Source organism: Oncorhynchus mykiss, chromosome 24 (assembly GCF_057628025.1).
Source record: "Oncorhynchus mykiss isolate SJ-2025 chromosome 24, ASM5762802v1, whole genome shotgun sequence".
Taxonomy (NCBI): domain Eukaryota; kingdom Metazoa; phylum Chordata; class Actinopteri; order Salmoniformes; family Salmonidae; genus Oncorhynchus; species Oncorhynchus mykiss.
The window spans coordinates 3,700,331-3,714,611 of record NC_143045.1 but is presented as its reverse complement, the minus strand read 5'-3'; the positions used below and the strand labels follow the sequence as shown (position 1 = coordinate 3,714,611).

The 14,281-nt window shown below is 46.0% G+C and overlaps 1 protein-coding gene across 2 annotated transcripts; it reads right to left on the bottom strand.

Moving 5' to 3' along the window:
• Positions 1-369: 369 nt before the first annotated feature.
• znf296 (zinc finger protein 296) lies at positions 370-14,169 on the bottom strand. 2 transcript variants are annotated; one of them, XM_090218115.1, is made up of 4 exons: positions 13,460-13,718; positions 11,008-11,346; positions 7,505-7,602; positions 370-3,940 (listed from the first exon to the last, which is right to left on the bottom strand). In XM_090218115.1, exon 4 carries the CDS (start codon positions 3,804-3,806, stop codon positions 2,196-2,198), a length of 1,611 nt encoding a protein of 536 aa, XP_090074241.1. In that variant the 5' UTR covers positions 3,807-3,940; positions 7,505-7,602; positions 11,008-11,346; positions 13,460-13,718; the 3' UTR covers positions 370-2,195. The 2 variants fall into 2 exon arrangements, with proteins under 2 accessions (XP_090074241.1, XP_090074240.1); XM_090218114.1 differs by lacking the exon at positions 7,505-7,602 and having other exon boundaries at positions 13,460-14,169.
• Between the last annotated feature and the right edge of the window lie 112 nt (positions 14,170-14,281).

The window sequence follows — 14,281 nt, the reverse complement described above, 5'->3', positions numbered from 1 at the left end:
CTACCCCTAGAAACCTTACAGCTTGCCCCCGTCCCATTCCAATTCCCCTGGATATGTAGCCTTCATACCCGTCCCAATTCCCTGGCTATGTAGCCTTCTACGTAAAGTTAAACTGGCCTACAGATTGAGTCACGTCACCTCCTTTAAGAAACTCCCTCCGATTGGCGTTTGATCTGTGCGGGTCGTTTCTCTGTGGACTGACTCCAGTCATCCCGAGTTATGAATGTTTAATGTCAGAGCACTGGATCAAGGACCCTCTATGCTTGTTTACATCCGTCTGACGTTTGTTGCTTTTGACCTTCAGGAGCGGGTTCGCCATTCCTACACGGAGACCAAAACACACACACACACACACACACACACACGAGATCACTTTGCCTCAAATCTTTAATGACCAGGTCAATGACAAAATGGTATCAAGTTTACAAAAAGACAGTGGCATAGTTAACCTCATTGCAGTCAGCACAGACAGAGAAAACCAGGAATGCTGGGAAAATGAGTTTGAGGCATACAGCATACAGTCAATTGATGATAACAAACGGCAACGACATCTACATGTAGGAGTGCCATTTTACGTACATAACATTGGTCCCTGAACAAGTATACTCCGCTCATGTTCATCAATCATTCACATTTTACCCTGTCACTACATGTCATACACAAAGCATAGAATTTGTTTTTCAAAGTGTCCAAAAAGAAGGGTTCCCTGCCATCAGTGTATATAGACATCAATAATGATCATGTAAATCACAGTAGTCAGAAATTAGTTGGTGACACGTCACTCAAAGCATGTTCTCAGCCACAATGGCAAATGTAGCTAAATGTTAGCTGCATAATTGTTGTTGGCATAGGCTCACTTTCCATGCACATAAAACAGCTTGCTTATGACTTGTTACGTCATGTTTCGGATGTAGTTAGTTAGGCATTTGACCGAAGGTTCAAGTCAAGTGTTACCAAAAAATTCCCCTGTACACACACACACACACACACACACAGAGTAAACATAGACACATACACAAGTGCTCATTCGGTGTTACCCACAAAACTCTCCCACCTATCAACAAGCCATTCACTGTAGCTCTCCACCCTGTAGTTTAGCAGTAGATAGACTTTTCATTTGCCAACCACTAACATGCAGTGTTCATAAATAAGGACAAATTTTAAAAGCACACAGGCAAAAGAAAACAGAAAACATTTTAAATGGCAGCAAAACATGCATGCTTAAGCTTCAAGCAGTTCAGCGAAAAAATTAAAAAAAGGAAACAAAGGAAAAAGACCCCCCCCAATTATCAAGCACAAAAATAAAGAAATTCACAAGTTTCATATGAAGTTAAATTGCAGTTTGTTTTATGCATAGAAATTCAGGAAATCAGCAGATGAGACGTATACACATATATAAAAATAACATCCATACACAGAGAACAACAACACAATGCTGCTGGGCCTCGTGAGCCTCAAACTTTACATTAAGTGGCAAGTGTTGTGACATAGAAGCACATTTAGAAGGACAGAGAAACGACAGGCAATCTATGCTTGGCTTCGTTTCCCCTTTGACCCCGTCTCCGTCCAAACAACTAGTCTTTCATTCATCCACAGAGTGAAACGACCACCATCCCAGTTGTCACCAAAGCAACGGAACAGGATATGAAAGCCTCACTATTGTCGCAATCTCTTGCCACTACATATAAAAAATATAAAAACAATTAAACCCTTTTTACATTTGACAGTTCAGATTGGTAATCATCATTATGTTGAGTGAGTGAACCAATCAATTGACCACGGGTGTCCAATTCCTATATTCTGCTGGAGCATAGTGATCAACTTCCTGTGTTCTGGTGGACTGTGGTGGTATGACTTCCTGTTCTCAAGTCCTGTTTGCCCTCCACCTTTCCATTGCATGTCTGGATTTTGTGCTGTGGTCTAAGTAGGTGGATTTGCATATGCTAATTGTCAGCTCTGGCGAGACGTGATGTACCTCAGCATTGCACAGATAGGGAATTCAGAGGAGAGCAGGGTGGTACCTAGATTCCAGTTGGAATTGATCCCCAGTTGAGTGCTAGGAAAGGTTCATTACATTTATATGGATATTTATGTTGGTCAAAGTGGTTGGAATGATTGAGAGTCCAAGCCAGTGCTTCTGAATGTCTTAGTCAGTGTACAAAAGTGTGAAATGACGGCTATGCTGGACCCGTAGTTTACACCAAGCCCACATCCACACTGCCTTCAGTAGGAAGCTCACCCACACTATCCTCCACTACGACTGGGCTGACAGTACCATCCACCTCTCCTTTCTGGTTCTCCTCAGCCTCCACTACCACCTCGATGGCAGCCATGTTGCTTTCGGTCTGGTCCGTGCTGGCTTCATCCTCCATCTTGATGACCAACCCGTCCTCCATTTTGACAAGGGCCCAGTTGGCATCAGCTGCACTGGCCTGGGTGTAGGTCCCGACTCTGGCATGGCTCAGCCCATGCACCTTCTTCAGGTGTTTCTCCAGGGTGGCGTACACAGTGAAGGGCACCCCGCACAGCTGGCACAGGAACGGGGCGCGGGCCCCGTGGGCGCCGTGGGTTTTCATGTGGCGTGTGAGCTTGGAGCTCTGGGCGCATGCATAGCTGCACAGGCCACACTGGTAGGGCCGTTCTCCCGTGTGGCTGCGGCGGTGCACCGTCAGGTTGCTGCTGTTCCGGAACTGTTTCCCACAGTACTCACAGGCCTCCTCCTTCTTCTTCTTCCCTGATCCCACATCGTTGTTACCACTGTTACTGCTGATGGCGCCGTTTCCTCCTCCTCCTCTCCTTTCACTCTCCCTCTGCCACTCCTGGACCACCTCGATGTTCCCACCTGCAAGCCACTCCTTCTCTCCATCCCTCTCGCTCACCCACTCCCCCCCTACCTGAGCCCTCTCCTCCCTCTCCGGACGTTTGGGGGTGCAATTTCCGCTGGCGATGCCACTCTCCCCGCTGCCCCCTGTCTCTCCGCTTTCAAGTGACCCCCCTGAAGGGCTGGCGTAGGGGGACGCATGCTGGGGCTCCTCTTGACCCTCCACCACCTCTCCCTGGGGTTGGAACAGCCTGAACAGGCTCATGTCTGGACCTCCAGGCTGGGAAGCGAGCAGGATCAGTCCAGAGCCTGGGGAGTGAGGCTTGGACTGGGATAGGTCCAACTCAGAGGTCTCCCTCTCCCCTGGTCCTCCACTCAACACCCTCTCTCCTGTCCCCTGCATTACAAATCTCCCTCTCATCCCCTGCCGACCCCCCTCATCCTCCCCTACCAGCCCCACCTCCACCCCCTCGTAGCCCACTCCACCCACACCCGTCTCTCCGCGATGACTCCTCATGTGGCGAGCCAGCTGACCACTCTGGGCAAAGGCCTGGTCACACAAGCCACAGTGATAGGGCTGCTCACATGAGTGGGTCCTCCGGTGGGCTGACAGGCTGCGGAGGGACTGGAAGCCCTGGCCACACAGCTCACAGGGAAACCCCACCTGGGCGGGTCCGAACTGGGGGAAGGAAGAGGCGGCCGGGGGGGACGGCGATGGAGAGGTGACCAGATCTCCAGCAGTGGTGAGGATGGTGGTGTTGCTACTGCCCTCAACCAGCTCTCTCAGACAGAAGTTGAGGGCCTGTCGTTCTCTGGAGGAAGGTATGGAGCTTGCCCGAGAAGCTGGCCTGCGGTTCTGACGAGGACTGAAGATGCGGGGCAGACGCAGAATGGAAGGGTGGAAGGCAGTGGCCAGGGTGTGGCTCAGTTGACAGGGATCCAGGGTAGCTGCAGGTTTGGAGTGCTGGTGACGCCCTCTTCCCATCTTCTCCTCGTCATCCTTCTCCCCGTCCTCCTGGTAGATACTAAAAGAGTGTGTGTGCTGGGCGTGTTGGAGCAGGGCCCAGGCAGAGGGCAACACACACTCACACAGTTGGCAGGTAAAGCAGGACGGCTCTTCTGCCACAGGAAAAAAAAAAACACAGTTAGTAAGCAAGCCAAGACGACATTAGCAGAAACATTTCCTTGATCTGAAAAATGTAAGGGATCTCAATAGTTTTTTTTATTATTAAAACAGCACATATCAGACAGTAGGAACTATTGTGGATAGCTAGGCGGTGACAGCAGAATACTGGGATATATAAAAGGAACACGGCACAGAAAAAAGGCACTCTGGTTAGGGCAGTACATAGGTGCAGAGAAACTAAGCCTGTTAAGTCGGTGAAGAGTGAGTGACCACAGCAAGAGGGACGGTGCTTAACATCCTCTGGTTCAGGTCTACAGGACAAGGTAGTCAGAGTTTCAAATAGAAAAAAAATGCATTGTTCCTGCCTCTCGTCCTTTTTGGAGACAGAAGCCAAGGAGAGAGGGACTCAGAGATAGCGAAGGCTGTTGATGGGACCAGAAGCAGGTGAGAGATGAACGACAGAGGCCAGCAGAAAGGGGAGATGGATAGTCAAGTACATCTGGAGAAATGTTTTAAATGTGGTTAGCATTGTCTCTTAACCGAGAGCCACTCTCCAATTAAGCTGCAAATTGCTAATTAGCGGAACCGAGAAAACGAAGGCTTTATGTAAATCAGGGACTGACTCAGCCTGCTTGACAAATGAGGCCTTTCTGCATAAATCTAAATTGGAAAGAAGATCCTCAAATTGAGGGGGAAAACAGTTCTATTTTTTGTAAAGGTTCAAAGCCGACTCTGGTATAAGCCTCTTTCATGTTTCCTGAAGTCAAAATCCTTCTGTATTTTACTGGAGGGGGAGGAGAGAAAAGATGAAAAAGAAAGCAACTCTTTCTCCCTCCCTCTCTCTCTCTCTTGCGCTCTGCCTGGAGAGGATAGGAGATGTGGTGGACACATCCTTTAACTTAGCCTGAAGAGATGAGTAGAGCAGGAGAGAAGTTGGTGTATTTATGGGGGGTGAATGAGAGCGCAACAACAACAAAAAAAGAGATGAGGAAAGCGAGAGAAAGATCAAAAAGGAGGATGTCGCAGCGCAGGGTCGAGAAACGCCACAAAAAAATGTGTCACCCCTTGGATTGTACTTCAGACCCATCCTCCTACCCCTCACCCCTCTGCCCCCCTAACCCTCCAAATCTCTCCCCGAGGGGGGGCTTTTGTCTTGGGCTCCTGGAGTGAAACACAATACCCAGCCGGTTTCTCATTCGCTCTTTCTTTCCTTCTCCATCTTTTTTTTTGTAAGGATTCCCATTTGGCCCGGGGTAGCACTTGAATATTAAGCAGAAGCAATAACTGCTAATTAAAAATGCAGATTGGCTCGGAGCACTAACGAGCAGTAGGCAGAATCTCCTCTCCCGGGGGAGAAAGAGGGAGGAGAAAAGAGTGTGGGGGGAGATTGAAATAGGGCAAGCGAGAGTCTGTTGAAATGGGGGGGGGGGGAATAATGTAAGAGATGAGAAAAAACAAACAAGTCGAATAAATAAAAATAAATGGAGACAGACGCACATGTTATTATATTCCATCACGTTCTTCCATTCTCCATCACATACACATTCTAGAGTGAAAGGGACACCTATCCGCTGTGGGGATAATTGCTCTTTCAGTTTGAGTCATCTTCCTCAAGCAGACATATTCACATGCCAAGAGAAGCCAGGCTTCCCCAAAACATCTACCCAGAAAAATATGCAATAATTTATCTTTGGTCTGTTTCATATTTTTCCTTCAAAATCGCAAAAGGCTGAATGTACAGTATCGCACCGGAGAAAACAGCCGAGCGAGCAAAACAGCACCCCTCTGTCTCTGTATGTGTAGCCCGTCTATCTGATGCTGTCTGGTCAAAAAGAGTATGACATTGTTTCCGCCAGTAGTATTGAATGCAAGAGAAGTCAGCGAGCATTTAGCCTCCCTTTATATAAAAAAAAGTATAAAATAATAGCCAATCAGTGTTGTGCTAAACTGAGTAAGCTCAACTGTGAATGGTCCTGGTGCACCCAAAAAAAAACACAAAAAACAACAGGAAGTTTGGATTGGGCTTCACGCCAATCACATCGAAAGAAAAACACAGACAGAAAAAATATATTGTTGTGTCGTTTTCCTCAGTTGGCTAGCTAACTAGCTAAAATTGTCCCTTTCCTAAATTAGCCATGAATGGAGATAGGGATTTGGACTTGTACTTAATTCTCCGTACTGGCTAATGATTTATAACGGCGATTCTGATCCAACCATAAATTCATACATTGTTCCCCTAGTCTGAGAGGATGGAAGTTCAATATGTAGCTAGATGTAGAAGGCTAGTGTTAACTAGTTGGACTGACACATTGATGCCCATGAAAAGGACGTTAGGCTAGTGAGCGAGCATTTTAGCCAAGTAGCCTAGGTCAACAACAAAAAATAAAGTGTGTACTGTATGACAGAGTCATAGACCGTTTCGTCAACATGAAAGAGGATAGCATTGGCATTTCTCGACATGTAGGGTGAGTCAACATGTTCTCTCTACTTGAACGCACGCTTGCACACAGCAAGAGAGCGAGCCACATGATATTTAGCTTATGTTGATTGGACTAAATTGTTTTATGTTATATTTTGTCATAGCATAGGGGATTTGATGATGTTGAAATGGTGCAGGCAGCTCCTGTTTTCTTTGCGACTTTCGCTAACTCTCCGCAGTTCTAAATCAATAGTTGTTTAGTAGTCTGAAAATGTTGTAAACATACACTTGCTTGACCATGCTGTAGGTAATGTAACCAACCGTCTGTCACATGCAATATGTTTTGTGGACTTCACCAGACAGAGGTTGCTCTCCGGTTTTCTGATTAAACAAAGGTGTGGTTGAATTTACTCTGCCACAGTCTTTCTTATGGTCTTGTTGCATATACCACAGTCGCAAAGGCATATGAACTAACAGGTTATAGAGCAAACAACGCAATTATCACAACACACAGGTTGTAATGTGAAAAAAAATTAACGGGCTTGGCATCACCAGGGATTTTAGATAGACGCACAACACGTGCTGTATCAAATCATACCACATACAAAACATTTAACTTGAGTTACTTAACCCTTGTGTTGTCTTAAGGGTAAAAAAAAAAAAGACCCGCCACTATTCAACAGCAGAGACATTTTTTCAATTCGAAATGTTATGACTTTTCCTACAGTGACCCCAATATTAGAAAAAGTGAAACATCGCCTTTGTTCATATTTCCATGAAAGCTGTACACCACCAGGGTACAAAGATTGTCTTAGGGAAATTTTTGACCCGGCAGTTATAAAATAATTTACGCACCACACAAACCACAGAGACGCACACGAAATTGAGATTACATGTGCTACTGATTGAACTCAGCCAGCAGCTCCTGGAGAGGAAGATCCCCATGGTTGGCACAGGTAGAAAGAACAAGCCTGAGCTCCCCCCTGCACTCCTCGCAAACAAAGTTTGGCTTCACCCCCACCACCCCACTAGACACAGTGGTTAGAGCGTTGGACTAGTAACCGAAAGGTTGCAAGATCGAATCCCTGATTCGATGCATGTAAAAAAATAAAAAAACACCACCACTCTAGTTTCTTACCTCCCAAAGAGGAACACGAATGTGGTCCTCCTGAGCACACTGCGCAAAATGGCTGAGATCAGTGATCGTGAGGACAGGAAGCCAGCCATCATCCTGGACTACAACCACAACAAAGGAGGCGTTAACAACCTGGACAAGGTGACTGGAACTTACTGCTGCAGGAGGACGACTGCCCGCTGATCCCTGGTCATCTTCTATAACTTAATTGATGTGTCCTCGTACAATGCCTTCGTGATATGGAACAAGATCAACCCTACCTGGATGCCTGATAAGTGTTCCGGAGGAGCTGGGAAAGGCCCTTGTAACCCCACACGTTCAAAGAAGGGAGCGCCTCCCCCGCACAGCAGCGCTTGTGAAAGCTGTTCAGGGGGCTGAATCTTGTTCTGATCCGCCTGAGGCTGCAGCTGGGGCAGGCAAGAGGAGGAGATGACAATTCTGCCCCCCAAAGAAGGACTGTAAAACAAACTGTGTGCTGCACATGTGATAAATACATCTGCAAAGTCCATGCACACAAACTTGCATACTGTCCTACATGTGCTAATTAGAGTTGATTGATTTATGTTCTTCACGTTTTTGTTTTGTATCTATTATTTTATTAATATTTATTGTTGTTGTTTATACACCTTGTGGGTGGGGGCAATGGTTTAAAAAATTGGGAAAATGCTAATATTTTGTAGTTGAATTCCTCATTGTACAGTATAAGAATATCACTGTTGCCAAAAAAATGCTCAAGACATTGCTTCCCGTCAATAAAATGCATTCAAAACGACTTTCTGCACATTTTTGCTACTTTCTTAGGCTATACAATAGCCATCTCTTGCAACAACAACAAAAATAGTATGTTCACACCTATGCAGTACCATTAGCAATACTACTTTAGTAAAGAAAACAATTAAATAGTACCCGCAAAACACCAGTCTCAACGTCAACGGTGAAGAGGCGACTCCAGGATGCTGGCCTTCTAGGCACAGTTCCTCTGTCCAGTGTCTGAATTATTTTGCCCATCTTAATCTTTTATTGGCCAGTCTGAGATATGGCTTTTTCTTTGCAACTCTGCCTAGAAGGCCATTATCCCAGAGTCGCCTCTGCACTGTTGACATTGAGACTGGTGTTTTGCAGGCACTGTTTAATGAAGCTGCCAATTGAGGACTTGCGAGGCACCGGTTTCTCAAACTAGACACTTATCCTCTTGCTCAGTTGTGCACCGGGGCCTCCCACTTGTTATATTCTGGTTAGGGCCAGTTTGCTCTGTTCTGTGAAGGGAGTAGTTCACAGCTTTGTACGATATCTTCAGTTTCTTGGCAATTTCTCACATGGAATAGCCTTCATTTCTCAGAACAAGAATAGACTGATGAGTTTCAGAAGAAAGTTATTTGTTTCTGGCCATTTTGAGCCTGTAATCGAACCCACAAATGCTGAAGCTCCAGATACTCAACTAGTCTAAAGAAGGCCAGTTTTATTGCTTCTTTAATCAGAACAGTTTTCAGCTGTGCTAACATAATTGCAAAATGATTTTCTAATGATCAATTAGCCTTTTAAAATGATAAACTTGGATTATCTAACACAGCGTGCCATTGGAACACAGTTGCTGATGGTTGCTGATAATGGGCCTCTGTACGCCTATGTAGATATTCCATTAAAAATCTGCCATTTCCATCTACAATAGTCATTTACAACATTAACAATGTCTACACTGTATTTCTGATCAATTTGATGTTATTTTAATGGACAAAAAAAGTGATTTTTCTTTCAAAAACAAGGACATTTCTCTGTGACCCCAAACTTTTGAACGGTAGTGTACATATCAATAGTTCAACCTAGGTCTTTTCCACAAATACCTCCTAACAATTTAAACAACACATCTAAATTCAAAAAATGGGCGATCGACATTAGATACACGTTTTCATGCACCAGTGACTCATTTCGCTATTAAAAAGTTGAATTAAAAGTTATCTTGCTTTGCTTGGTTGGAGATACGGCTCTTGTGTAGTGCACGTGGGTAGCTCTGTTGTGTAAGCCGTTGGGCACGGAGAAGAGAACCTACACACAGACAGATTTTTTTTTTTAAAAGCAGCTAGAAAGAGAGAGCGGCTGAGAGAGAAAGAAGAGAGCGAGAGAGAACATGTAAAACAGGCAGCGAGAGACCTAGAGATAGAGACAGGTTGAGAGAGACAGGAGAGAGAGAGAGAGAGAGAGAGAACATTTAAAACAGGCAGCGAGAGACCTAGAGATAGAGACAGGTTGAGAGAGAGAGAAAACATAACAGGCAGGACTGGAAGAGACCGAAAGAGAAAAACGTGGACAGACGGAAACAGAGCATGCAGCAGTCCCCTGAGCGTTACACAAAGGAAGGAAGTGCACGTGGCTGTGTGTGAGAGAAAGAGTGCGTATGTATGTCTAAGGGTCTCAGTTCCAAAAATATGCACATGAACAAAACATTTAAAAAATATATATGTTTTATTGTCACACACTGGATAGGTGCATTGAAATGTGTTGTTTTACAGGATAAGCCATAGAAGGATGGCGCCTCTGGTGCGAATGAGCGTCAAGTGCTTTGCGCATGGCCCCATCAACTGATTTTTCATCGGCTTGAGTATTCGAACAAGCTACATTTCGGTTACTGGCTCAACGCTCTCACAGCTAGGCTACCTGCCGCCCTAAAGCTCATCTAATCAGAGTCATTCAGACCATATACTGTAAATAGAATCTAGAGAGTCTATTTCTATGGTTCAGACACACAATGAGAACTTGCTTGTTCACTTCTAAATACATGACCTATACATACTGTGAGGTCCCCTCTTACTGCCTACATAGTCCTGCTTCAGATGCCTAGTAGAAAGCCTCTAAGGTAGGAGAGACAAGGAAGGAAACCATGGGTGCATCTCAATAGTCATGTCGCTGTTCTTCACTTGTCTCCATTCCTCCCATCTCTGTAAAGACGTTGGTGAGGAGACAAGGGGAGGAAGTATCACTCAACTATTTACTATCAAAATGCAGATCGGGATGCCCATCTGATGGACACCCCATACTTGCACCGAGAAGCCATGCAAACGTCAGAACTATGGTGACATTATCCTTTTAAACATGTTGCAATGGTAGTACGACCACACCGCAGCCTGTTGTGACACCATCTCATTGTCCCCCTCAGCTTAGCACAGCCAGTCCTCCAGTGAGCGCAGGCCGTGTTATTGCGTGGCCAGAGAGCACGGTGCCTTGCCCTACGTGTTTACCTGGCCACTTCACCTGAGAGAGACAGAGTCAAGGAGATGGAGGGGAGCTCAGGTGCACCGGAGCCCTCAGGGGCCCCCTATGGCCTCAAAACACTGCTGCCTATCCTTTCCACACAATTACCCCAGCGCGTCGCTAACTCACAGAGGCCTCCTCAGCACAGCAACGCCCAGCTAATGAGCTGGACTGGGGGGGGACGGTTGTTAGAAGGGGGGGGGGGGGGAGAAAACAACAAAACAAAAAAAGTCACTAATTAGCAACCTGCCCGCACTCACCTGTTCTGTTAGCCTCCATCTTCACACTATGCTCCTCCCCACTGGACATGTCTGTCAAACTCCTCAGCTCCACGAACCCAGCCTCTACCTGAGTGACATCACCGCGTCGCTGTGTCCGGTTGGCTGGAGAGGGAGGGGTGTGGGTGTTGGGGGCGTGATTCCGGGAGCGGCAGCCCCCTTGTTTGTGCTGGATGAAGGCCAGGATGTGGGCGAGAGGGAAGGCCTGGCTGCACTGCCCACAGGTCAGCAGGTCACGACCCTCCTCAATACCCCTGACCCGGGGAAGGGACCCCCTCTCCTCCAACGATGGAATGGCAGCGTCCAAGGGCTCAGGGGCATCTGAGAGAAGATGAGAGGCAAGTGAGGGAGAGTCAGAGAAAGAAGAGGGGGAGAGTGAAAAAGAAATTAGGGCAGGGGAGTGATACGGGAAAGGAAGCGAAGACAGAGAGAGGAAGACGAAGAGAGTCAAGAAGAACATTTGAGAAAATAGAAACTACAAAGAACTTGAATATTCTGTCCATCATGTAAGATCCTACAGCAATAGGGAGACAGTGGGTGGTCAGACACCATGTAGATTGGGCAACTGCTGATATGGCCTTCAGAGAAAAACAACCCCTCCCTGTTTTTTAAAGCATTACTTTCGATGCTGCGCCACTCCACCCCACCCCACCCGCTCCACCAGGGCTACAGAGGCAGTCAAGCTATTCCGGTCAGCTGATACTGACCACTTCCCCCCACCCCACCCGCTCCACCCCACCCGCTCCACCAGGGCTACAGAGGCAGTCAAGCTATTCCGGTCAGCTGATACTGACCACTTCCCCCTAACTAACTCTTTGACAGCTCCTTTCACTGAGATGGCAGGCTGCATAGTTGCATGTCTTCACTGACACCGTTGCTTCCTGTCTCTATTGGTGCTGTGAGTAGAAATATATATATTTTTAATTATACCATTCCCAAGGCCTGGGAGAAAGAAAAAACACCTGTCAACACATTCTCAACCATCAACTACTCAAGTAAGAGAAACAACCAAGGCAAGGAACTGACCAGTTTATCGGCAAGAAAGTGAGTGGCCATGACTTGAAGGCGTTCAGAGTCACTCAGGGTTTGAAGGCCAAATGAATCATTTATCACTAAGACAGTTGAGTCTAACACGAGATTACTCAAAAATGAAATGTGTGGTTTAGATTTAAGCACCTCTCAGGGATGTAGTCTGGTTTCCAATTTCAGTCTCTCATTATAGCGCCATAAATGTAGGCTACAAAATAAAAAAATGTCCATGACTCATATATGACCCAAGTAGACAGCCAAAGAAAGACAAGGACGGTTAAATACCGTTGGTCAGGTTTGAGCTGTTGGACTGGCCCTCACCACTCTTTTAACGACTTGTGAGAGTTGAGGCAGGGAGTGAGTCAACATGGTCGTGTACACACCTTAAAGCTTGGACCGGCTTCACTTGCCCGGACTAGGCCGAGTACAGGACAGGTACAGACAGTACAGTCGCGCTGAGTAGCTCACCGGTGGTTACTCAAAAATGTAACCTTTCCTGTTTCAGTGCTGCTCACGGTTTGTGCAGACAAGCTAGGCGCGGTTTGCACGCACACCATTGAAGAGTCAAGGCTTGTGGTCAAACTAGACACGCTCGACTGGTCTTCGTTGGGGTAACAGAGAAAGAGATGTTTTCTAACATTTTTCAGTGTTTTTGTCAAAGGCCTGCCCTCAGTGACCGGGGGAAGAAACACGATATCATCAACGAACCCGCGGTTTAATAAGCAGAGCCTGTTATTTTGATATACAACTATATCTTTATGATAACCTACATAGGCCTACGCACAAGTCAAGTGTATGGGGTATCTAGGCTAGATTATTTTTTTTGACTAAACGGCTCTAAAAGTGGAAGAGGTCAGTGGAGTTGTTGTGAGGGCAGACCGTATCCTCTCCTCTCTCGCCTTGTCACACGGATACAGTGTCTAGAACACGCGGTCTGCCCCACAAGGAAGCGTTCATGTTGGCAAAAAAATATGAGATAATTCAAAACAGCCCCCCCCCAGAAAGAAAGAACAGAAAGAAAAACTAGAAGAAAATAAAAAGACAGGCCAGTAAAGAACCCTGATAAAAAAATAAAAAAAACATTACCTATGTTTAAAGCCACCTTTTAATGTGTAGTTTATGAACACATTTCATTGATTTTAAACTTCATTTGTTGCACAGCTGAGTGTAGCCTATATATAAATCAGCTCTTTACAAAAATATATTTGATAACTTTTATCAATGATTTAACTTCAATGTCAAGGTGCGCATAACCCCACAAAGCCCGACTGACCCCCCCCCCCCAAAAAAAGCGACGTTTAACATGAATACATCGTATAGAAAATACATCGTATATAAAATACATAACATGCATATAGCCAACCTCTTATTAGTAAACTATGGCCATAGCCTCATCTCAGTTTACCTTGAATTGCACTCAGGTGTTGCGGTCGGCTGCCTTGTTTGCGTCTGGACATTCTGTTTGATTACACCAGGCAAGGTTTGTCTGGTGTATCCACACCCCTCGATCGGAATCTAACTTAATTGATCAAGTTGATAAGAATACTGTGTAGCTCAATGGCACGGACGGGTCGTGGCTCGCTGTGTACCAGCCAGTGTTCAAGTTCAGGCTACCAGCCCCGCAGCGGAGGAAAGAAGGGGCAACATGTTAGGCGCCGCCCGTCACTAACTACTCCGACCCCGACCCCGCCCTCTACACAATGTTACACACTCACACATACCTTGTTTTACTCTCACTTGTGGGGACAAAAACAATTGATTCCCATTCCAAATCAAATTTCCCCTAACAGCCTTTTTTTTCTCTTGTGGGGACCAGCAAAATGCCTTCACTTATCCTAATGTTCCATGTTTTACTTCTGGTCCCCACAAGGATAGTAAACCAAAACATAACACTCACAAGGAGAGTAAAAACCCCACCAAAATAATACATACACAGAATCCTCATGCGATAGTGTCATCAGTCTAGACCGGTTTGGTTTCTATAAGCAATCAATATTGGTGCCCCATTTATTTCAGGAACTATCTCATGCAACGATATTAAAATGCACGTTGCAGAATACATGGGATGATGGGAGGCAGCAATAGGACTTACAGCTGCACAGCCACTTCCTCCTTGCACTCCTAGCTTACATGCAGCCTACTGGTTATAGCTGCCTGCTAAGGATGTGGGTGAGGAGGAAGTGGCTTTAACAAGGTCGCTGAAGACAGGTGTTTGTTTTGCTGTCCG

What these genes read in the sequence shown, in the direction of transcription:
- znf296 (XM_090218114.1), bottom strand. Translation starts at nt 13,511, where the DNA reads ATGTCCAGACGCAAACAAGGCAGCCGACCGCAACACCTGAGTGCAATT. An exon ending in ACACCTGAGTGCAATTCAAG is followed by an intron (nt 11,347 to 13,459) that starts GTAAACTGAGAT and finishes ATCTTCTCTCAG; the next exon opens with ATGCCCCTGAGCCCTTGGAC. An exon ending in GATGGAGGCTAACAGAACAG is followed by an intron (nt 3,941 to 11,007) that starts GTGAGTGCGGGC and finishes TTCCTGTGGCAG; the next exon opens with AAGAGCCGTCCTGCTTTACC.